Here is a 24387-nt window from a genome sequence, read left to right on the forward strand (position 1 = left end):
ATTGAGGCAAAAACCTCAAGTAATTTTGTGTCATTGAAGGTTAAACAAAAAGCTAAACCAAAAACCTCTGCATAATAGATAACCACACATACCAATGTAACTGTAGATAGAGATAGGAATCAGCAATTCAAAATAAGCAATAATGGTCTTGAATTTAAGGACAAAAGTTCAAAAATATTTTTTTGATATACGGTAATAATCCTTTCATAAAGTATTGGAAGGAAATTGATTTTTTTAAATGAAGTACATTTATTTATAAAATATTTTATCAGGAAGGATACATTGAGATTTCTCTTGTTTTCAAGTATGTCCTGGGTCAAGTATGAAGAAAAAAAAAAAAAACCTTTAATATATGACATTATACTTAAGTCATATAAATGAACCTTGGGACAAATAATGTTTTTTAAGAAAGAAACAGTTTTTGGTGGGAAATAATTATTATAATAAAAAATATTTGTGAAGTGGTAGTTGCCCTTTAAAGCGGCACTGTCACCAACTGGCTGAATGTGCAAAGACCCCTAATGGTGACATCGCCGCTGGGGGTCCGTTTGCTGGTGGTGTAGGTAAAGGTGAGTTTTTCTTACCTAAACCTAAAGTGTGCAGCACTGCCCCAGGAAGAACTTCTAGTAGCCATCTGAGGAGTAGCCAGTGGAGGTATCCCGAGGCTGAAAAGACAGTGTTTACAGCAAAAAGCCTGAAGGGAATGATTATACTCACCAGAACAAATACATTAAGCTGCAGTTGTTCTGGTGACTATAGTGTCCCTTTAAGTGTAGTTTAAGAAATAGGAGAGAAAGATACAGATCAGAGATTTGGGTAAGGGTCAGAACTATACTAGAAGATATTAAGTAAGATAGGATCATGAGGAGATGTGGTGGGGTGGTAGGACAGAAGATGTTTAGAGATGTCCACCTTGTTAGGGAAATTGAGTTTAATATAGACAGGGTGGAAAGTTCTGAAATGGTATGATGTAGCAGGATTAACGTGTGGAAGATGTTTTAAATGAGAAAATGTTTGATTAGGAAAATAAAGTAACTTTGATTGGTGGAGTGTAACGCTACAGGAGTGCAGTGTGAACATAAGTTGTGTAAGACTCCCTCCAGTTATGTCCAGCTTTTTTTGTAGTAACTTTGGAGATATTGGGTAAATTGTGTACATCTATAGATTTATAACAAGCTCTGCTAATGTATATCTGATTTGTAAACAGAGTTAAGACTCAAGCCCAGTTTTTGTTTGTTTGTGAGTGAAAACAAATGTAGTCAATAGAAAATATAGAAGCCAAAAAAAATGTACGCTTGTTCATATAATCTCTTAAATGTGAGCCAGCTGTTTTTTCCTGCAAAGTATTCCCTGCTGGTTGTTACCAAACACGAAGAAATTGCTGCTGTTAGGACACCTGCGCTTGTATAATCCCCTCTTCAATGGCTGCCCAGCGCACCGTCTCACAGTAGGTGTTTTGTTAAATACAAATCAAAAGGTAGAGACAGTACGCTCTTAAGAGAAGAGTAACCCTTTTCCTGAAAACATTATTCCAGAGTTTAGATTTAAAGTGTCATATTTGATTTTCTTATTTTGAGTTTATTACAGTGCTTTTACAGTGTAAAAAAACATCAAATGAAAACAGCAGAGGTTCTCTAAAACTAATTTTTTCAAAACTTTCTGCAAGGCTACAGTAAATAAAACATTACCTATTCTATGATAATTGCTAACTTATTTGGACCCTAGTATTGATGAAAAGCATAGACTTGTCAACTAAATGGAGATTTCAGGTTAAAATCTACTGCATATAATTATTTGCTTGAATACAGTACGGTTTCAGAATCTGTGATAAATACATATGTGGCTCTGATAATGAATATATGATAAAATACAACATACAATACAGACAAAGATAAGCGATTGCAGTCAAGATACACTTAGCTAGGCATAGTCTTCTTGCAACTCAGGGAATGTTTAATTTGATTATATATGTCTGCCTTAATTAAAAGAGCACTCAATGAAACATAACCTTTTCATTTTAATCAAGTTGCTATGGTGCATGGAGTCTGCTTATTGGTTTTAGACTGAATGAGAGTTCCTGGATGTCCTCAGCCCGACCCATCTCTGTAGCTCAGGCAGATGTATCTGCATTATCACAAGCACTGATGGGTGACCGTTATCGGCTGAGAACCTCATTTGACCACAAATTTAGTTTTCATGCCAGTCACCCTGACAGTTAATGGAAAATCTAAGGACACTAACAGCTTCTATATGCAGTCTGAAGTCAGGAGAACCAAGGGCTTGAATCTCCCAAATCAGAGATGTGCAAATTTGGCCACCCACTTTTGTACACTACTGTTTTGAATGCTGCCTTGTAAGAATAGAAAACAAACTTATTTTGTTCACAAATGAAAGCACCATAAACTAAATGACTTAAAATTTCAAAATGTTGAAGTCCCTTACATTTCTTGTATTTTACAGCAACTACACAGTAGGTGATTACAAGCCAAACATTAGATTACAACTTGTTAGGGTGAATTAACCGATTTTGCGGATATAAAAAAAAAAAAAAAAAAGTCTTTCCACATTTTGCAAAAGTCTTATAAAATCAGAAGAGTTCTCTCTTTAGAGTTTCCAATCACCTATAGCTTATTCTCAATGTTTTTTCTTCCTTTGAAATCAAAGTATTTTTCAACAGCATGATTTCAACATGAAATTACCGAGAAAGCTGAAAAATTAATGAATTGTATTATTCAAAAGATGCGCTATATTACCCACTCTTTGCCTCTTATCGTGTAATACGCTGCCCTGCTGTGTGTGATGGTGTAGTTTCTGTTGCATAAATCACTATATTAAAGACATGCTGGGATAACGTGGTACTGAAATATCAATGGATTAAAGACATGCTGGGATATCACAAACCTGATATTCAGTTTCCCTTTTCCATCATTATATCTGATGGAAATGAACAAACATTTAAACAAAGTTTTCTTGCACTCTGCTTAAAATTTTAAATTGTCCACGTATAAGAAGCTCAGCATTACTAAGTTTTACTTGATATTTTATATTTCTCACAAGTTTAAAGAGGAACTGTCACTCCTTGGGATTTTCACATTTGAATAGAACTTAATAGAAATGAAAATTGCATTTAACTTATTTTTTTAACAATATGCTCTATTTTCTTTAAAATTTACGTTAAATGTGGAGTATAGTTCGCTTGTTTTTCTGTTAATATTGTATTTGTATTTTAGATTTTTTTTCTGAAACATTTGCTTAAATTTTGAATAAAATAAAACATTTATGTTAAAAGCAATTAGCAAATGACATCATAACCCAGTTCAGATAAGGGAAAAGCTTGCTCTTAAAGAGAAAAGAGAGAAACATTGTCCTCTTCTCTGTGTGCTTTATCTATGCTGATTGGCAGACGCAAAGGACATCATTGATAACAATTATTGACGGGGTGCTAAGACGGAATCACTCAGTTGCGGGTTAAAAAGGGTCTGGATTTCTACAGTTATTTTTATTTTTCAGACTTAAAAAAACTGGAAACTGATAAGGTAGTTACCCTTTAAAGTGGATTTTTTAATAACACTTCAATCCCTGAAGCAGTTACTCAGGTGAGTAGTACAGAGGAGGTTTGTTGGACAAACTTACCCCCAAGGCACTTCTGTGTCCAGGGTAATATCATTTTTCCATGATGCTCCATGCTTCCTCATGTACATGTGGACATCTTCTGTAAAATCCCCCTGAGGGCATGTATGTATGTAGGGATTAGTCCATATTGCATGCACAGTAGGGTGAAGACACTCCAGACCCCTAAAACACTTTAACTTGCTGAAAAGCCTTGTGTGAGTTTTTTCATTTTGGAAAAAGTGTAGATTTCAATAGAAATTTACAATTTTATAAACTATTCTGGTTACACCCCTTGGCTTTTCAAGCAGACAACAGATAATGTTACCTCCTGGTTTGATTAGCTTAGTGAAGCTAAGATCAAGTGGCAGGCACTTGCTCAGAGCAGCTGCCTTGCAATGACTGTATTGGAAAGTCTGTAATTGGACATCCATATACATTCTGAGCGGGGTTAGAAGAGGAGAGCTTCCCAAGGCCGCAGACAAGAAAACAGTTTTTAGATTTTTTGCAAGCTGTTTTTAGATATAACCCCAATTTAAAAAAATCATAATGAAATGCATGCAAGTTTTCATTTGGGGTATACCTAATAAACAGTGATTTTTATTTATTTTGTATTTGGCCAATGGAGTGTCCCTTTTAGCTAATTTATACAATGTAAATTAATAAAAACTATTTAATACAATAGTATAACACATAACCCTTTCGCTTGTTCCAGGGGCGTACCTGGAGCATTTGGCACCCAGGGCGGATCCTATATTTAGCACCCCTTCCCCCCAGTTTAAAAATGTAAAAAAGCACCCACACATTTTTTTAATGCATTTAGCACCGAGCATTATTTGTATTTTCTTTTTATGTATTTAGTACCGAGCAGTGTTTGTGTGTTTGAATTATTTTGTATGGAGTAGTGCACGTATTGGCAATTGAATGCAGGCGTGCATTTTTATGTAGTGTGGTTTTTGAGTATGGTGGTGTGTTTTTATGTAGTGTTGACATTTGGATGCAGGGTTGTATTTGTGTGTAGTGTAGGTGAAATGCTTAGATGTATGCACATATACTCACATACACACACTGGCAAACATACACAGACACATAGGTACACACATGTAGTTACATATAAACATAGTCATACACAGATACAGACAAACACTGACACACACACATACAGACACACATTCAGATAGACACACTAGGACACACAAACATATACACAGACACACAAACAGATACACACACATGTATAAGTGTGTGTCTGTGTGTGTTTGTATATTGTATGTAGTGTGTTTGTATAGTAAATGCAGTGTGAGGGGGGTTGATGTGTTAGGGGGGTTATGATGAGAGGGGGGGTGATGGTGTGAGTGAGTGGCACCCGGGGCGGTCCAGCCCCTTAGTATGCCACAGGCTTGTTCCAGGTTGTGCAAAAATCTAAGAAGTTACTGTTTTACAATAGAGGGTTTATTCACTAAGTAATAAACTGAAATCTGGATAGAAAAATTTAGGCCAGAATCGCTATCTTGGAATTAGAAAACAGCTATAGAATTTACTTCAGTTTTTATTTTGCCTCAAATCCCTGTCTAGTGAATAAATATGTAAAATGCTCTGTTGTTGTTCAGAGCTTGATTAAGGTTGCCCAGGGTGCCAGATTGAGATCCCTCCTAGATATCTAGATATCCATGGTTCTGTTTGTGTTTGTGTGTGGTGTATTTGTTTTGTTTGTGTGTGTAGTAGCTGTGTGTTGTGTGTGGCGGAAGTTGAACGCTGTATGTGTGTGGGGAGGGGCTGAGTGAGGCTGTCTATGTGTAGTGTGTGAGTGTTTGCCTCTCTCCCACTTACCTTAATGGTCCAATAAAGAATCTTCCACGGTGGTCCGCTGGGGGAACATTATGGTCTGCACCAATATCGTGTTGAGAAGTGCCAGTGAACCACAAGGGAGCACTTAAAGTGGTCTATACCTGATATTTGTGCAGAACACAATGCTCCTTCTATGAAGTAAGGGCTGAACATTGAGATCTTTTTGATATCCCCGCTGGCTTAAGGAAGGAGGGTCTTCTCACAGCAAGAGACAGAACTTCGTGTGCAGGCAGGGTACCGAGTTCCTGTCTAAATCCAGGCCCTATGTGGTCACCTTGGCTGCCTAATGAGTAATCACATATTGTACACATATTGAGGTATGTTTAAAAAGTGTATGTTCTGAAACGTGGTTACACATTTGGAAAAGAGGTGTAGTCACCAATGCAATGTGCCTTCTGGTTCCACTCACTTCCATGGTGATTGCTCTACTTTCCGAAATGTAGGTTTATTTTCAGATCACAACACTTTTGATACATATTCCACATAATTATTGTTAAAAAAGGAAATAACATCACTATCTACATCCTGTTCCAAATTATTATGCAAATTCTATTTAAGTGTCACAAAGATTAAATATTTTGTTTTTAAATTTAACTCATGGATGGCATTGTGTCTCAGGGCTCTTTTGATCACTGAAAACAATCTTGGATACCTGTGATAATTAGATTGCCAGGTGAACCCAATTTAAGGAAAAACTACTAAAGGAGGGTGTTCCACATTATTAAGCAGAGCACCATTTTCATGCAATATGGGGATGAAAAAGGATCTCTCTGCTGCCGAAAAGAGTGAAATAGTTAAATGCCTTGGACGAGATATGAAAACATTAGATATTTCATGAAAACTTAAGCATGATCATAGCACTATTAGGAGATTTGTGGCTGATTCAGAGTACAGACGGGTTTGTGCAGATAAAGGCACAGTGAGGAAGATTTCTGCCAGATCCATGCATCGGATCAAGAGAGCAGCTGCTAAAATACCATTACATAGCAGCAAACAGAAGCTGCTGGTGCCTCTGGAGTCCCACGGACATCAAGGTGTAGAGTCCTCCAGAGTCTTGCAACTGTGCATAAACCTTCTATTCGGCCACCACTAACCAATGCTCACAAGCAGAAACGGCTGCATTGGGCAGAAAAATACATGAAAACTAATTTTCAAACAGTCCTGTTCACTGATGAGGACGACGTCAGCAAGGCGGTGGTGGAGTCATGTTTTGGGACGGAATCATGGGAAGAGAGCTGGTTGGCCCCAAGGTGTAAAGATGACCTCTGCAAAGTATGTGGAGTTTCTGACTGATCACTTTATTTCCTGGTACAGAAGGAAGAACTATGCTTTCCGTAATAAAATCATCTTCATGCATGACAATGCACCATCTCATGCTGCAAAGAATACCTCTGCATCAATGGCTGCTATGGGGATAAAAGGAGAGAGTCATGGTGTGGCCTCCATCCTACCCTGACCTCAATCCTATTGAGAACTTTTGGAGCATCCTCAAGCAAAAGATCTATGAGGGTGGGAGGCAGTTTGCATCCAAACAGCAGCTCTGGGAGGCTATTCTGACATCTTGCAAACAAATTCAAGCAGAAACTGTCCAAAAACTCACAAGTTCAATGGATGCAAGACTTGTGAAGCTGCTATCAAATAAGGGGTCCTATGTTAACATGTAACGTGACCTGTTAAAATGTTTAAAAAGTTAAAATGTTGTTATAAGTTTGATTGAAATAGCTTTTGATTTCAATAAATATGCTGCAAACACAACAAATGACAATTTTCAGTTCTTTACAACCTATAAAGTGTTTTGAAACTTACTGTGCGTAATAATTTGGAACAGTGCATTGTAAGCTTTTTATGTGTGAAAAAAATACTGTTATCATTAGGAGGTTTGTTCAATAAAATTGTAATTGTACTCTTAATAGTTGATAACATGAGAACTATGCTGATTGTTATTTATATCAATTATTTAGGTAAATGAGACAAATATCATTTGCATAATAATTTGGAACAGGGTGTATTTTGTAAAGGCTTGTAGCCCAAATGACATCACAGGAAACTGTCATTATCGATTTTGTGAAGGCGTGTTGTGCCCTGACACATAGTTAAATAATATACTATTATTTAATTCTAGAATATTTAACTTATTTTTCAAATCATGTAGCTATTTTTTCATGGCTATGCCTAATAAACACCTGACATGGGCAAGGTTTGGCTATGCTTGCCAATTTACCTTTATGATCACAAGTGGCTCGATAATTTTTAGTGACCTATTTGTATTTCTGCAGAAATTTTAACAAAACTTAGTTTGTTGTAAGTACTTAAAAGACCACTGTAGTGCCAGGAAAACAAACACATTTTCCTGGCACTATAGAGTTATTAGGTCCCCCCAACCCTCTTGACCCCCTCCTGCTGGGCTGAAGGGATTAAAAACCCCTTCAGCCACATTCCTTAATCCAGTGCGCTGAATGCGCAAGCGCAGCAAGAGCCGCGGGCGTATTCAAACCGTCCATAGGAAAGTATTACTCAATGCTTTCCTATGGACGTCCAGCGTCTTCTCACTGTGATTTTCACACTGAGAATTGCGAAAGCGGCCTCTAGTGGCTGTCAGGTAGACAGCCATTAGAGGCTGGATTAACCCTCAATGAAAACATAGCAGTTTCTCTGAAACTGCTATGTTTTCAGCTTCAGGGTTAAAACCAGGGGGACCTGGCACCCAGACCACTTCATTGTGCTGAAGTGGTCTGGGTGCCTATAGTGGTCCTTTAATGATCCAAATTTTAATTCAGTGATTCTAAATAACACCATGTGTAAATACATGATTAAAGTACAATAATTGTTCAGACCATAGAACAAATATGTTTTTTTTTTGTTTTTTTTTTAAATATAACATCCTTTAATCTTGGTTAAAAACCTGTATTTACTGGTTACAAACCTGTTTGCAAAGGTGCCATGGGTGGATGGAAAGGTGTTAAAATTTATTTGGGTCAAAGAGGATATGTTTAGACGTCATTTTAATTAGTATTCCACATTGCTGCAGATTGATGAAAGGTTTACTTTAATAAACATGCTATTTACTTATTTTATTTTTATAAAGCAGTATTACCCTTCAGCCCATAGAAAATGTTTGCTGATTGAGCAATTCTGCTTGTAATCAATTTCTAATTACCGTAAGTGATCCATATATAGCAATGTTTTTTTTAGAATTTACTGTTAAATAGTGGAGACTGATGATAACCATTATTATTGCAGGGGACGGACTGGTAAAATCCGCGTTTTATCACTAAAGATTGGTCTCATGTCTCTATCCAAGGGTTTGCTAGAGGAAAAATACAGATGTAAGTACAAACGATTTTCCTTTTTCTGTTTTGTTTGACGTTATTCTGGGTAAATACATTGATATTCATGTAAAGAAAGGATTGTTGAAGGAAAAATAACATTTCAGACAACGCAAAAAAAAACTGATAACATTCAATAAATCAATTAAGTTTGACATTCCTCACAAATGTACAGTAGAAGAAAATGTCAGATGCAGATGTTTTCATGGAAATTGTGAGGCTATGTCTTTTTGATCTTCTTTGTTTTAAACGTAGTTTTGATTATTTGAAGGAACAGTGATATCATTGCTAAAAGGCTATATTGCAGTTCACTGCCAGCTAATCCATACTAGTGTTTCTATTCTTCCAAAGACTGTTCAAGCTAATTAATACCCAGTAGATCGGCTTAACAATTCCCTGATCTTTGTTATTGGAATATAAGAACTGTCATTACATAATGGGCTATTGTTTTGACAGAGTGTAATACCGTCCTTTTATTGCGTTTCTCAATCTCCAGTGTTCTCTAGTGACTCCCTGTTTTAAAATTGTTTTATTGTATATTAAACAGTCTACAAGCTCACAGCTTCCTTGTGGGTTGTTTAAATAGCGCCTGTTTTGAAATTCATGATATTGTTGTGGTTGGCACAATTTTTGTATTAAAAAATACTGTTTGTTTGTTTTTTTTAATGCACGTGCTGTGAGATTGTGATTTCTTACGTGATGTCTAATTCTTGGCATTCCAGCTATTGTTGATTACATGATGTTCATTTTTTTCAAAGTATAGCTAATTAGATTGGCACTTAATCAAACAAAGGAGACAAAAATAAAATCTAAAGATAGCTTTTTAGACTTTCTAATGCCAACGCATTCCGATTCATGACTTTCTAGAGACCTGTCTGCCCTTTGCGTTGACTTTCTGTTCTAAAGTTCTGCTATGTTGGAATTTGTCCAAGGTTTAACAAATCCAAATACAGAACATAACTGAATAGAATAAGGGTCTTGAGGCAGCCTAGCACTAAACTCCAGTTTCAGAGATTTCATCTCAGGCAATCATTCTTATTTTGCACTCCGTCTTATAAAAATAGATTATTTATGATCTCCTACAAATTTCAGCCATATGTCCTTAATGGGCTCTGTGGTGTATAATATGACAAATTCACTTGTTAAATTGCCAACTGACATATTATTCAAGACAAAGAACGAGCAATATCAGTGGAAGACACAAAAGAAAAGCAAAGAGCCAAATATTCTTTTCAAATGTTTTTTATTTAGTTTTTCAAATAAAGGAATAGAAATAAAAGGATATCATATAAACAAATATACACAACAAATATTCTATTTGATTTTATGGCAATTATTTCACATATAATACTTAGCTCCATCCAGAGACCTTAATAAACATGGGCACAGATATATTACCCAACGTGTAATGCATAATAAGAGGTGTTGCAGGGGTGCAGTTGCAATCAGGCATATGAACTTCCCAGAAAATTGGAAGAGCTCTGGATAGCCAGGTAATAGGAAAACTACTCTGTGCTTGTCAAATGTTTCCAAACTTTTTTCTTGCCTTAATATTTTATATATTATCTTGTTACCAATTCATTAAGGGTAAATTATTTATAAATACAATTAAAAAACATGATTTTTTTTTTTTTTACGTTTTTCATATTCGTGTTATAACATGAGGTCTTTAACACAAATACATCTTTCTACATTTACTTCTCTGTTTATACACTTTACTGTCACCATGTTGTGTTTTTGCACACAAAGCCATGCAATTTAATATGACCGGCAAAAAGAAAAAAAGATAGTATCAATTCAAACCTAAAAATATCTAGTCAAAAAGTTTTCTTTGCTTTAATATGTGGAATCGAGACGTTTTTTATAAAACGTGTCCAGGATATGTGTACGCTAAAACAAGCGATATGGCGAGGTTAAACGTTTTAACATTTTTGTTTTAATTTTTTTTTACAACATACTTTCATATAGGCATCAGGTGGTACTATACTATGTAGCATCTTAAATTAATATGCGGAATCGAGACGTTTCTCTAAAACGTGTCCAGGATATGTTTACGCTAAATCAAGCGATATGGCTAGGTTAACCGTTTTAACATTTTTGTTTTATTTATTTACAACATACTTTTAGTCAGGCCTCTTTTATCAGTTAACGGCTTGGAATACAATAAGTTAAACTATGCTTGGCGACTTAGCCAGAATGGTACTCTAGGTCACCCAAATTTAGTTGCCTAGCAACACCAGCGAAGTCACCCTTAAGCCAAGCAACAGAAATAATAATCAGTCCCCTTATGACACACTGACCCAGATAAGTTATTTCGCAAACTGTTTATTGTAATTCATTCATTGCTGCCTAACCTATTACCATGCTTTCTTAAAAAAAAAAAATTTGTGCAATGTCTTTCTGCCACTGTTTTGTTTGCATATGTTTTAGTATAAATGCACGCTGTTGTGGCGTATGTAATCTGTATGTACCCACCTGCACACCAAAAATAAAGAATTAAAAAAAAAAAAAAAAAAGTTTTCTTTGCCCTGCAAGTAAGCAGGGAAAACATGACACAGTTTGCTTAGATTGGGTAAGACAGATTTATAACTCTTCCTGGATATAGGCTTGTTCTCCTCAATTCCCCACCGCTTCTACTATTTAAAATGAATGATTTTCATAACCGCTCCGTACTCTGCCTCTGTGCAGTCACATGCTCCCATAAGCCTTTTATTTATTTCTGTGATAAAATACCAAGAAAGCCACCTCAAACTCTAAAAAAATAGATACATATTTTAACAATAGAAAAAGCTGAATACAAAACAGCTTCTTAAAATATAAAAATATAGAAATCTGCTGGGAGCAATGATAAAAGCCAATTCGCTACAAGAAGGTTTCAGGTTGCTTTGAGAGTTTGGTACAAATATAAAGTAAACAAATATTGAAATATTATTGAAATCATGTTAGTTATTTTATAACTGCTAGAAAAATTGTTGGCCAATTGATCAAAGAAATGAAAGTTTTACATATTCACTTTTATTGCCCCAACTGTAACATCTTAACTGACTAAGCTATTTTTGCATTTGGAGGTAACATGATAGTGTAGAGGAAACAAACATTACATATAAATCCCATTTTGTCTTCTTCAGTTATACATCGCCTTGTACTTCTTTGTAGAATGATGTTCTGTAGTGTCCGTCAGTCTGACCGGTGCTCCATCCTCCCTTTATTGTTACATACTGTACACATTGTTTAGGCTCTACATTATCTCATTCCCTAGCTTTCAGAACGTTGTGTTCACTGTTCAAATGACCGCTATGTCTGCAGAATTACCCTTTCATGTCATGTAGCTATTTTTTTGTTTTACTTTAAAATTGAAACAGATTTGATTGCTTAGGATTACATTGACATACTTATTATTATCTTGCATTGGGCGAGGGAAGCATTGGCTTTATACCTTGGAAGCAATCTCTGACTGACATGTGCTTAATTTGGTACACGGCATCACAGATCCCTTGTAGGTTACTATGGCAGTCAGGTCTGATTTTCAATGTACTCACTCTTAAGTGACTTTGTTCTTTGAAATCTAGTTACCAGCAGATATAGCTGAATAAGATGGTCAGAAGAGGGCAAGTATTATGAGACTAAATCTGAAATCCTAGAGTATACTGAGCTTTATTGATTCAAAATCAAACAGGAGACGGTAAATAAAAAAAACGCCAAAGGGAATTAAAAATCAGAAATGAGTAAAAAACAAAACAAAAAAAACAGCAGATACAGTTGGTTCCTCTACATAATTGCTCCCCAAACCAACTTCCTCTTGGGTATGTTGTTTACTACATTGATTTAATGGATTGGTCATGCAACAGCAGCTTCATTTATGAAACAAATACCTCTCACTATTTTTAATTATCAGTACGATGCTTGAGATAAACCCAATGTTCACATATCCCCAGGGCACAGTTGGCTGCTAAGCCCAAACAGCAGTTATCTAAACCGAGTCATATGTATTAATGATCTATTTGTTGAATTTCCTAAACCCCCTGCTTTAGAGTTGCTACACTCATTGTGTTAAACATTACAATCATACATTTTGTTTAATGCTTCTCCAGCCTTTAGACTAATGTTCAGCATGAATCCGACTTTTCTTTTAATATATCACAGTGTCACAGTGGCATCAAATCAACGACTAGAATATGACACTTAAGTAGTAAAGCCTTCAGGTTAGTAGGAAGAGACATATTTGCTGTTGTTATGTGTGACATTTAAAATGTTGTTCAAATTTAAGGATTTGTGTTAAACTGTAAACTCTGTAGTAGCCACTTGAGATATTAGGCTCTGAATGGGGCACATACTTCAGGTTGCAGCAATTATTATGTAATGAGTTAACATATTTTCTCTACTTTTTTATTTCAAGTTCATCTTTTAGAATTCAACTATGTCCAGTGCAGTGTTTAAAGGTTTCACAGCGCACCACGTACCTTTATTCTGTGTAGTGCTAGGAAGATTTAAAAATATTTCTATGCACCTATAAAAAAATGTATTACATTTTAGAAATTTTTCTGGCTCTGAAACATGTTAGTTATTTGGAAACCAGCATGTATACATTATACAATTTAGATTCATATTAAAAAATATTACATTAAACCTTAGGAAGTTTCACCTCCACTCCAGAGTTGGTACTCGCCCTGCAGAGCAACAGGCTTCTTAGCCAGAGCTCCAGTCATTCCTGTAAATGACATTACCCTGTAAAATCCTCTTACTCTGTACCTGTACAGTTCAATGTGTGCAGAGGTTCTGAAATATCTTGAAAGGGATGGGAAAGTTGGCCATAGGTTTGCCTTAGAGCCTCAAGTATTATTCCCATAAACATTCATAATGTTTACATTCAGAAACAAGAGTCAAAAGAGCTTTTCATTAATCATCTTATCTACAGATTGACAATTATGTAAAACAAATACAAACTAATCTCATATGCTGCAGTTTTTGGTCATATACTTATACAGCAAACATTTCAGGCTACAATAAGAGCGGGACCTCAAGCAGGAAAGAACAGAGGGACTTGAATCAGAAAAAGAAACTGCTCAATTTAATGACAGACACTCGAGAGATATACTACTATTACTGTGAGCTACAATAAGCAGTATATACCCAAGCATACTGACTGCATCCTAGAGCTACTGCCAGTGGAAGGTTAGGTTTGTGGAGCACTTTATCAGTGTATTGCATCATGGCAGAATTACTGATATGTAAGGTGCGAATAAGGGGGACACACCTGATCTGGGTTACAGCTGACGTTGTTCAAATGTACCAGTTTAGAGATTCACTGTGGTCAAAGTTCAATCGTACCATTGTCAATCAGACAATGGAGAAATGCATGCACAAAACAAACAAAAATGGCAAAGGCACAATATTTCAGTGAAAATTTGACCTATCAAAGCTTCTGGAAAACCATAAATAGCATACAAACCCCCACAAACCACTCCCAGCCCTCCACTTTCCAAATGGACAACCAAACACTACAACAGTCCCTAGCAGGGCCGGACTGGGGATACAAAGCAGCCCTGGAAAAAAAAATCTATGCCAGCCCCATAAGTCATTGCGCCATATATTGTCGCATGTAATATGTAAGGATATGTCTTGCCACCCCAGATAATAGAGTAATATATATATATATATATATATATATATATATATATTGCTTTTTCTAATATAATATATTGGTCCTTTCAGAGTAAAACATTTAATTATACAGTAAGCATACTCACATGCAGACACAGACAATCTCACTGACACACACAAGCTCATTGATACACAGCCTCATAGACAAACAATTTCACTAATATACATAAGCTCATTGACATAAAAACACAAGCTCACTCACTAGCAGGCACACACACACACACACACACACACACACATGCAAGCAAGCAAGCTCACTAGCAGGCGCACACACACACACAGCTTAATGTAGTGGTTCTGGTGTCTATAGCCTGTCCCGGGAGGCTTTTGAATGTAAACACTGACTTTGCAGAGAAAAGGCAGGGTTTACATTGCTTCCTAGTGACACCTCTAGTGACAGACACTCAGACGGTCACTAGAGGCGCTTCCTGTGTCAGTGCGGATTGGCTGAGATCATCAAGCTTGATGACCTCAGTCATAGAGGCAGAGACCAGCACGACGTTGGAAAAAAAAAGTGAGTAAAACACTATTGTTAAAAACACACACAGACACCACGACTGACACACACACACACACACACCATGACAGACACACACACACACCATGACAGACACACACACACACCATGACAGACACACACACACACACCATGACAGACACACACACACACCATGACACAGACACACACACCATGACACAGACACACACACCATGATACAGACACACACACCATGATACAGACACACCGTGACACAGACGACACAGACACACACAGCATGACACATACAGACACACACAGCGTAACACAGACAGACACACACACAGCATGACACAGACATACACACACACAGCATGACACAGACAGACACACACACACACCGCATGACACAGACAGACACACACACCATGACAAACACACACACCGTGACACAGACACACACACAGCATGACACAAACAGACACACACAGCATGACACAGACAGACACACACAGCATGACACAGACAGACAGACAGACACACACACACCGCATGACGGACACACACAGCATGACACTGACAGACACACATACACAGCATGACACACACACACACACCATGATACAGACACACCGTGACACAGACACACGACACAGACAGACAGACACACACACACACACACAGCATGACACAAACAGACACACACAGCATGACACAGACAGACAGACACACATCATGACAGGCACAAACACACAGCATGACAGACACACACAGCATGACACAGACAGACACACACACACACAGCATGATACAGACACACACAGCGTAACACAGACAGACACACACACATCATGACACAGACACACCGCATGGCACAGACAGACACACACACACCGCATGACACAGACAGACACACACACCATGACAAACACACACACCGTGACACAGACACACACACACAGCATGACACAAACAGACACACACAGCATGACACAAACAGACACACACAGCATGACACAGACAGACACACACAGCATGACACAGACAGACACACACAACATGACACAGACAGACAGACACACACACACACACCGCATGGCAGACACACACAGCATGACACTGACAGACACACATACACAGCATGACACACACACACACACACCATGATACAGACACACCGTGACACAGACACACGGCACACGACACAGACAGACAGACACACACACACACAGCATGACACAAACAGACACACACAGCATGACAGGCACAAACACACAGCATGACAGACACACACAGCATGATACAGACACACACACACAGCATGACACAGACAGACACACAGCATGATACAGACACACACACAGCATGACAGACACACACACAGCATGACACAGACAGACAGACAGGCAGACACACACAGCATGACACAGACAGACACACACACACACAGCATGACAGACAGACAGACACACACACACACACTTTTTGGTACCTGTGGGTGGGCAGACTGATTGCTGTGCTGGCGGCCGCAGGGGAAGCTTTTCATGAGGCCGCTGGGGGAGCAGGCTCTTCTGGGGGAGCAGGCTGTTCTGTCTCTGCTCCCCCTCCCTCGCGCACTAGAAAGAGACCGGGGCCGGAATATGACGTCATATTCCGGCTCCGGTCTCATTAAGCTGCGCGCGAGGGAGGGGGAGCAGAGACAGAACAGCCTGCTCCCCCAGAAGAGCCTGCTCCCCCAGCGGCCTCATGAAAAGCTTCCCCTGCGGCCGCCTTTGAAGTTCTCCCTGCGGCCGCACCTTTTCCTACACAGCACTGCAATTATGGAATAACTTCAGGGACACAGTCAAATCTTTATTCAAGCTAAAATCTTTTAATAGATCTATGGCAATATACCTCAGCACAGAATGCACCTGTCATGGTTTAATATATTTATTACCTGTTATGTATTACATTTATATATATGTGTGTGTATGTATGTATGCATATATATTGTATTTTTGTAATATTGTATCCTATTGTAACAATGTGCAATGTTTTGTCGACCCAGGACATATTTGAAAACAAGAGAAATCTCAATGTCTCCATCCTGGGAAAATATTTTATTAAAAAAAATAAATATATGTTCTAAGGGTATGCCATATCGTGATGTATAGTTTTGCATAAATATTCTCTACTTTCCACAGATCTATTCAAGGAAATTTCAGGGGCTGCTGATACATGCGACCAAAGGCAGCTGGGGTTATTGCTTCATGATGCTATTCAAATTCCACGACAGCTTGGAGAAGTGGCCGCTTTTGGTGGCAGTAACATTGAACCCAGTGTTCGCAGCTGTTTCCAACATGTAAGTGTGTGTTCAACTGACTTGGCAAAAACAGAGCCCGAGTTTCAAGCTGGCTTATAGTGCTTTGCCTGTCCACAACGAATCACTTATTTTGTGCCATTTGCAACTTAAACAACCTTTGTAAGGAAATGCAATATGAAGTTTGCAAAGGTATTATGAATCCACTTCAAACTTCTTCACGTATGTCTATAGGGCAGAACAATGTAACAGGTGGGTGCAAGGGCGTATTGTATGCAAAGCATTTCTGTTGCTGAATAGAGCAATCCGCTGGGGTTTCCATGGTGATTAACCCAACATTAGACATTTTTCCAAGAAATGCAGTTTGTAAATAACCTTCTTTTGTATCTCACAAGCGTGCAGCACGATTCTTAGGTATAATACAGTTAGCATAGTGTTTTATGCAATAATATAGTGCAACTCTATATCCATAACTAAGGGGGAGAAAAGGCAATTTAACATTGTGAAACACATTTTAAGCATATTGGATTTCCATTTTGGTAATGCCTCTATCTGAAGATAACCCAGTTTTTGTAGTCGCTGTAATCTGTACTGCCCCTGCAGGGCGAGTAGGGCAGTGCCTGAGATTGATTTTAAGGATGGTCAGGCATATATAGCACAATGTTAAATACCAGACTATTTCCAAAACTTATATTAACCAGTATCAAAATATATTTATTTCAGACTAACCGTTTGTTGATGCCAATTTAAAAACTCACGAAAAGCTAGATTTTGAAGCATCCACATGCTATCCTTTGCAAAAGCACGGCTTGTTTTACAGAAAATAGTTTGATCAGCCATGAGCTAGTTGAGTAATGAAAGCAAACAAAGAAACAGGAGGGATGATAAATGAAGATGTCTTTAAATATGTCATCCTTTGAAAGATGCATCTGTTCACCTAGATTGCTAGATTCACATATCTATTCAGTTGCTCAGATTCATCTTTCATTCCTTTCCTCCTCGAGTTTATAAAGCCATCTTTCTACAGGCTATTTTCTTCCAACTCAGAATTTATCAACCTGCAGCCTCCGACACCAGCCCTATTAAACCTTGCTCTGTGTGATGGAAGCTGTAGGGTAGCCACATCTTGAAGGCAACAGACTCCCCAAACCTGCTGTAGCCTGTAACTGAATTAGTAGCCCCCGACAGCAGAAGGTGGATATACAGGAATATATGTCAACAAATGCAAATGCATGGCTAAGCATTGCTATTACAAACATTTCTAAACTGCAGATTAGGTCATGATGCATTTATGTCTAAACGGAAAACCAAAAATCAATGCCAAATTGGAGGGTTTTGTTGTTTTTTTTTTAAAGCAGAATTTATTACAACATATAAGTAAAGTGATATTGTTGTGCTAAATAAAATGGAAATAGTCTTGACTTTACTTAGAAAAACAAATATTGCAGAGAAACATGTATTCTAAAAACACTTACCGTATATGTGCAAGATAGAGGGAGTGGAGGGAGGAAGATAGACAATTGGAGTAGAGTGAGGATCCATCACTGTTTTCATGTAGTCATTGCATGGTGAGCTGATGAGCAGTGCCTATTGGAGTATTGTTTATATGTTTTTTGTTTATATATATATATATATATAGAGAGAGAGAGAGAGAGAGAGATTTATACAAACATAGAGACCATACACTATCAAACCGCATCACTAACAAAGATTCAGAACACTTTTAGCAAAAGATCTAATACAGATAATGTTTAATTCACCCTGTCGGCTTTTATTTTGCTAAATTAGTTTGTAATTAATTTGTTTTGCTGTGGCTATATTACTGTCCAAATTGTCATTTTGGCTCACTTTGTCTAAAAAGAATTATTTGTGTGCCTAAATAAGGCTTTCATCTTTCCGCTATGAGAGAATGCAAAAAGGAAGTTGTGGCCAGATTGACTGGCCAGATTGATGGCAGAATATCCATCATTCAGCTGACCACCGTAGGCATACAATTCATCCATTCCTGCCATTTGAAATCTGTCCAGTTCAGGATGATATCATGAAATCAATGTTTTGTATATATATAGCTTTTTTTAAATTAATTAATTGGTTTTTTTTTTATTTTTTTTTACCATGAAATTAATGTGATATATATATATAAATCTTTTTTTATTTAATTTATTTATTTTTTACCTTGTAGCCATAATCAGGCTTCCATCCATCCCTTCTTATACATTCCTCATAACAAGTGCTTCCGGATAATAATACAATGTGGAAGAGACCTACGGACTTATATTATCACCTTTATGTCTTGTCCATTATGCTAAAGTTGAATTTAACCAGCTCTGGTCCATATATATTGCTTGTTATTTCTTTAAAGGTTACATTTCCCTACATGCATACCTCTGTCTTCTTCTCTATTTGTTTTCTGATCTTTCACCCCTCCCTTCTTTTGATGCCTACCCTAATGTTTGTTTTGCTAGTAAGGTGGTTCTAAGCATGAGCTGATCTGTTAAAATCCATTTTCACTGATTACTTAATAGGTGTAGTTGGAATTAACTGTTAGTAAAATCAGGAAGGAGTGTACTTTTTTCATGCAATGCTTTCCACTAAACCTGACATTTTTCTGGTGAATTGTCAAGGGAATTATACATTTTAGGCCAAATAACTAAGCTAAAAAAGTTCTTTGTTTTTCCCAAATCAGCTGGTTTGGCCTAAAGTGTTTTCTATTTAAAGTGTTTCTTGAAATGCTTGCTTTACGTTTTGATAATGTTTGGATATCTAGGACTTCAATTTGGCCTGTATAGACTGTATTTTTTTGCGTCAATGTAGAGCAAATTCTGTTATTGCTGTGACAATGTGGAGCTTAAAGTCTCCAACTCATTATAATGACATTTTCCCTACAGGCTCAGAACAAGCCAGAGATCAACGTAATGCAATTCATTGAGTGGATGCGTTTGGAACCTCAATCTATGGTTTGGTTCCCTGTGTTGCACAGAGTAGCAGCTGCCGAAACCGCTAAGCATCAAGCCAAATGTAATATTTGCAAAGAGTGCCCGATTGTAGGATTCAGGTAGGGTATTTAAGTCTTTAATCTAATATTAATTCAATGTTTTCTACACATGCTGGACTTTGCTTACATTAGTTAATTCTGAGTGGCAAATACCAGAAAAAGATGGCAAAGCTGAGATAAATTTATGGAGAATTTAATTATACGATGTCTAATTTGGAAACATTAAAATATTACCATACGCATGCAGTGTATAATACATTTTCTTAAGAAGGCATACGCAAGCCCTATTAAATAAGTGACTTAGCGCAAGAAATTCTATATGTTTCTCAGGCAGGCTGCATTGCACAAAAACGTTCTATAGTCCTGATTTAAGTTTACAGATGTATGTTGGCATAAGATCCTTTTTAAAGGAACACTCCTAGCACCATAACCTGGCACCCCCTCCCAATGTAAGTATTCGAACCATTTAGTAACATGTTTTTACCTCCTATAAGCTGGAATCTCTCAGCTATGAGCTAAACTCAGATTTCATTGGTTGAGAAAACTTAACTGATTAGCTCAGCCAATGAGCTGGCCATGCACACAGATGCTGACCTACTGCTACTGCAGCCGGTGCGCTGCACCGGGGGTAGCACACTGGAGAGGCCCATCGAGTGGGCCATTCACTTAGATAAGAGCACAATCAGACCCCTATTGTGTTGGCCGCCTGAGAGGAAGTGACAGCAGATCACTTCCTCACAGGCCAATATGGGAGAGGCCCCACGGGAGGCAGAGGATGTGGCACAGGTAGCATGGAGGGAGAGGAGAGCAAGATAAGAGAGATCAGCTTCAGTCAGCAGCAGGACGCCAAGCAAGCCAGACAAAAAATATGTTAACATGAGGGAGGCTGCAAATATTAAACTTATGATATGTTTCTGTGTGTCAGTGTGTGTATATGGCAGTATGTGTTTCTGTGTGTATGTGTCAGTGTATATGGCAGTCTGTGTATCTATGTGTCAGAGTGTGTGTGTCAGCTTATGTATATGTCAGTAAGTGTGTAAGTATCTGACTTTAATTGTATGTGTCAGTGTGTATATTGATGTGCCAGGGTGTGTATCTAAGTGTCAGTATAGGTGTCAGTGTGTGTATCTGTCTATTAGGGTGTGTGTATCTGAATGTGTGTGTATGTTTTAGTGTGTTTAGAGTGGGCCCAAAATAATTTCTTGCACTAGGGCCCTCTTTACATTAGTTCCGCCACTGCATGCACTGGATGACTTATCTCAGGAGAGCTAATGGTAGCTGGCTTCCTGCTCTAATTTCCTGCTGAGAGGAGATGGGGAGTGGACTTAGGTAAGACTACTTACACTGGAATGGATGACAGGGAAATATTGGCACGTAAGCACTGCAGCATTATTAATGCAAAATAGCAACAACAACAAAAATATACACAAATTTCACAAACAAAAATAAGGAAAGCAACTGTGCAAGAAAATTAACTTTTACTTATGGTAATATTACCTGAACCGTCTAAATCTTTTGTCATCCATCACTTACATAGGTAAGGCAGTGCTTATATGTGAACAACCATTTGCAATGGACACCTAATTCCAAAATGTATGCTAAAATCGACAAGCTGTTACTATAGTCACATTTGCCATTTGATTTTCAGTTCACTATAATTTGATGTTAAGTGAATGAACCAATGTACTTTTTAATTAATGAAAAGGTTTACATCTCCCTGTACAGTACTTAAATGTTACTCCTATATTATTGTGTAAAGGTTAAAAAGCAGACCTGGCTGAAAACAGTGTCAGAGTTTCATACCAATAGGAAAGAGATCACAACAAATGGCCCCAATTATTCCATCAACATGCTAATTAGAGGCTTCCGATGTAAAAGCTATTGGGAATGTTGGTAAATCCCAAAGTGACTTTTACATATTACTTTATTGAATCAAAATATTACAATAATATGTGAGAATAGCTGCTAGGTCTTTAGAATGACTTAGACAAGCGAGAAAATAACTTGGATGTTGCTCTTCAACCTCCAATTAAGTATTTTATTGTATGGCATTAGTGATGTCCCGAACAGTTCGCCGGGAACCGCTCGCCGGCGAACATAGCGTGTTCGCGGTCGCGAACACGTGCGATGTTTGGTCCGCCCCCTATTCGTCATGGAGGTGGGAGGGTCTGGGAGGGAGGGTCTGCTGCTGATTGGCTGGAATGTGTCTGCTGACTGTGAGGTACAGGGTCAAAGTTTACTCAATGATGATGAATAGGGGGCGGACCGAACATCGCGTCGCGAACACGCTATGTTCGCCGGTGAACTGTTCGGGACATCACTATATGGCATACCTTAGAGAGGCTCTTCATTGCTTGCTGCAAACAGAGATTCAGTGTGTTGTGCCTTCTTTTTAAAGACATTTCTGTTTGCAGGCAGATTCATGGACTTTAATTAGATTTCCTTTTACTTGGTTTCCTAGGTATTATATATTTATTTTTTATGTCTGTTTTTCATTTCTGTGGTATAAGAAGCATTACATCAGCAGTTTCAACAGCCAAGACAGTAAGAACAGGAGATCAAATTGCATTTAAGACGTATTTTTACTGCAAAAGGAATTTAATTCAGGTTTATTCATAACCGAGCAATACAGTATTCTCTAAATATATTGCAAATAGTCTAACATTGCTTCCTATTTGTGAAAATTGCAGTATTTTATAGCAGTATTTGTGCTCTATGTAAGATTGAATTATGTTGTTCATATAGCATTATGTAGCAACCCATTCCATAACGTTTGTATGCATTTTTTTGATAAGCCTTACGTACTCCTGTGCAAGAATTGGTAAAGATCCCATACCGAACACTCACTTGTTGGTTGTTAAAACAGAATCTTAGGAACCAAGAAAGTAAATCAGATAAATTGAAAAAAACATTTTTGACATAGCAGGTGGTCTAACGTTCTAATGAGAATTTAAAATTTTTGACTGTTATTAATACAAATAATGTATAAAAGTACCATTAACTAGAGAACCCCACAGCTGAAACCTGTGTTCTTTATGTTTATGATTATGCTGGTCTAGTTTTCTATATTTAGAAATGTGTGCATTGCTGAAATTAATAAATATATTATGTTTACAGGTACCGAAGTCTTAAACATTTTAACTATGATGTGTGTCAGAGCTGTTTCTTTTCTGGAAGGACGGCAAAGGGTCACAAATTGCACCACCCCATGGTGGAGTATTGCATACCAGTGAGTATCATTATTTTATGTAGGTTATCTAAAATGTCCATGGTCTTCCCCATGTTTCTGATTCATGTGTTATTTTAGTAAATATCTCTGAAACATTATAAGTTGAATAGACACTGCCTAGGACAGTTTTGGTCAATCTTAGCACCCAAGATGTTTCTGAGCTATATTTTTCATGATGATGAATCAGGCATAATAGTTTAAATATTCTGTAGGAAAATTGAGAGTTGAAGGTTAGCCATCTCTTTCCTAGAAAAAAAATACTGTGATCATTACAGGAAAAACACGAGGGGAAAAAAACTCTGAAACATGGTGGGGGAGGGGGGGAGGAGAAGGGGGGTTAAAGTAAAAAATAGGAGAAAGATAGAAGTATATGAAATTGAAAAGGTACAGTAGAGCATACAAAGTAACAAAGTAGAGAGAGGGTAACCTAAAATTGTAAGTATGTGTTGATAGGATAAAATTATATGAGTTGATGTAGATTTTATAAAATTGGTAGTCATGAGAAATCTAGATGGTACAGAGGCTGCAAAATGTTTAATGTTTCACAGCCAGTTGTTAATCTGTTTAATAAATAACACTATCATAGGTTACTCTCTCCGTAACCTGTTACCAGTTATTGCAAAACCATGATCCCAAACTCTTCTTGTTGTCGGGGGATTAGCAGAAAAATTACACAGTTCTGTAGATTCCTCATTTTCAAACTGGCATCTTAATCGTAGAATTACTCCTTTCTAATTTCCAGTAAATTAAGAATGCTTTTGTGCCTTCAAGTAACTCCTAATTGTTTTGTGCATCACTTAGAAGATCTATGAACAATACTTTAACAAATTGGCGTCAATATCTAGATCTGGTATTAGGATAATATGCTATTACGCGTGTTTTTATTGTTTTATAAGAACCCATTGATGTAATAATCTCTGCCCTCATAATTATTGCTGTTAT

The 24387-nt window shown here is 37.5% G+C and overlaps 1 protein-coding gene across 2 annotated transcripts in view; it reads left to right on the plus strand.

Moving 5' to 3' along the window:
• Nucleotides 1-24387, plus strand: part of UTRN (utrophin) — a 583870-nt gene that overhangs the window by 524289 nt on the left and 35194 nt on the right. For both annotated transcript variants that reach the window (XM_063443106.1, XM_063443107.1), the window contains 4 exons: nucleotides 8698-8783; nucleotides 17106-17263; nucleotides 20110-20276; nucleotides 23334-23445. In XM_063443106.1, the coding sequence (XP_063299176.1) occupies nucleotides 8698-8783; nucleotides 17106-17263; nucleotides 20110-20276; nucleotides 23334-23445 (523 nt within the window). The remainder of the gene's footprint in view (nucleotides 1-8697; nucleotides 8784-17105; nucleotides 17264-20109; nucleotides 20277-23333; nucleotides 23446-24387) is intronic.

The sequence above is a fragment of the Pelobates fuscus genome, chromosome 2 (genome assembly GCF_036172605.1).
Source record: "Pelobates fuscus isolate aPelFus1 chromosome 2, aPelFus1.pri, whole genome shotgun sequence".
Taxonomy (NCBI): domain Eukaryota; kingdom Metazoa; phylum Chordata; class Amphibia; order Anura; family Pelobatidae; genus Pelobates; species Pelobates fuscus.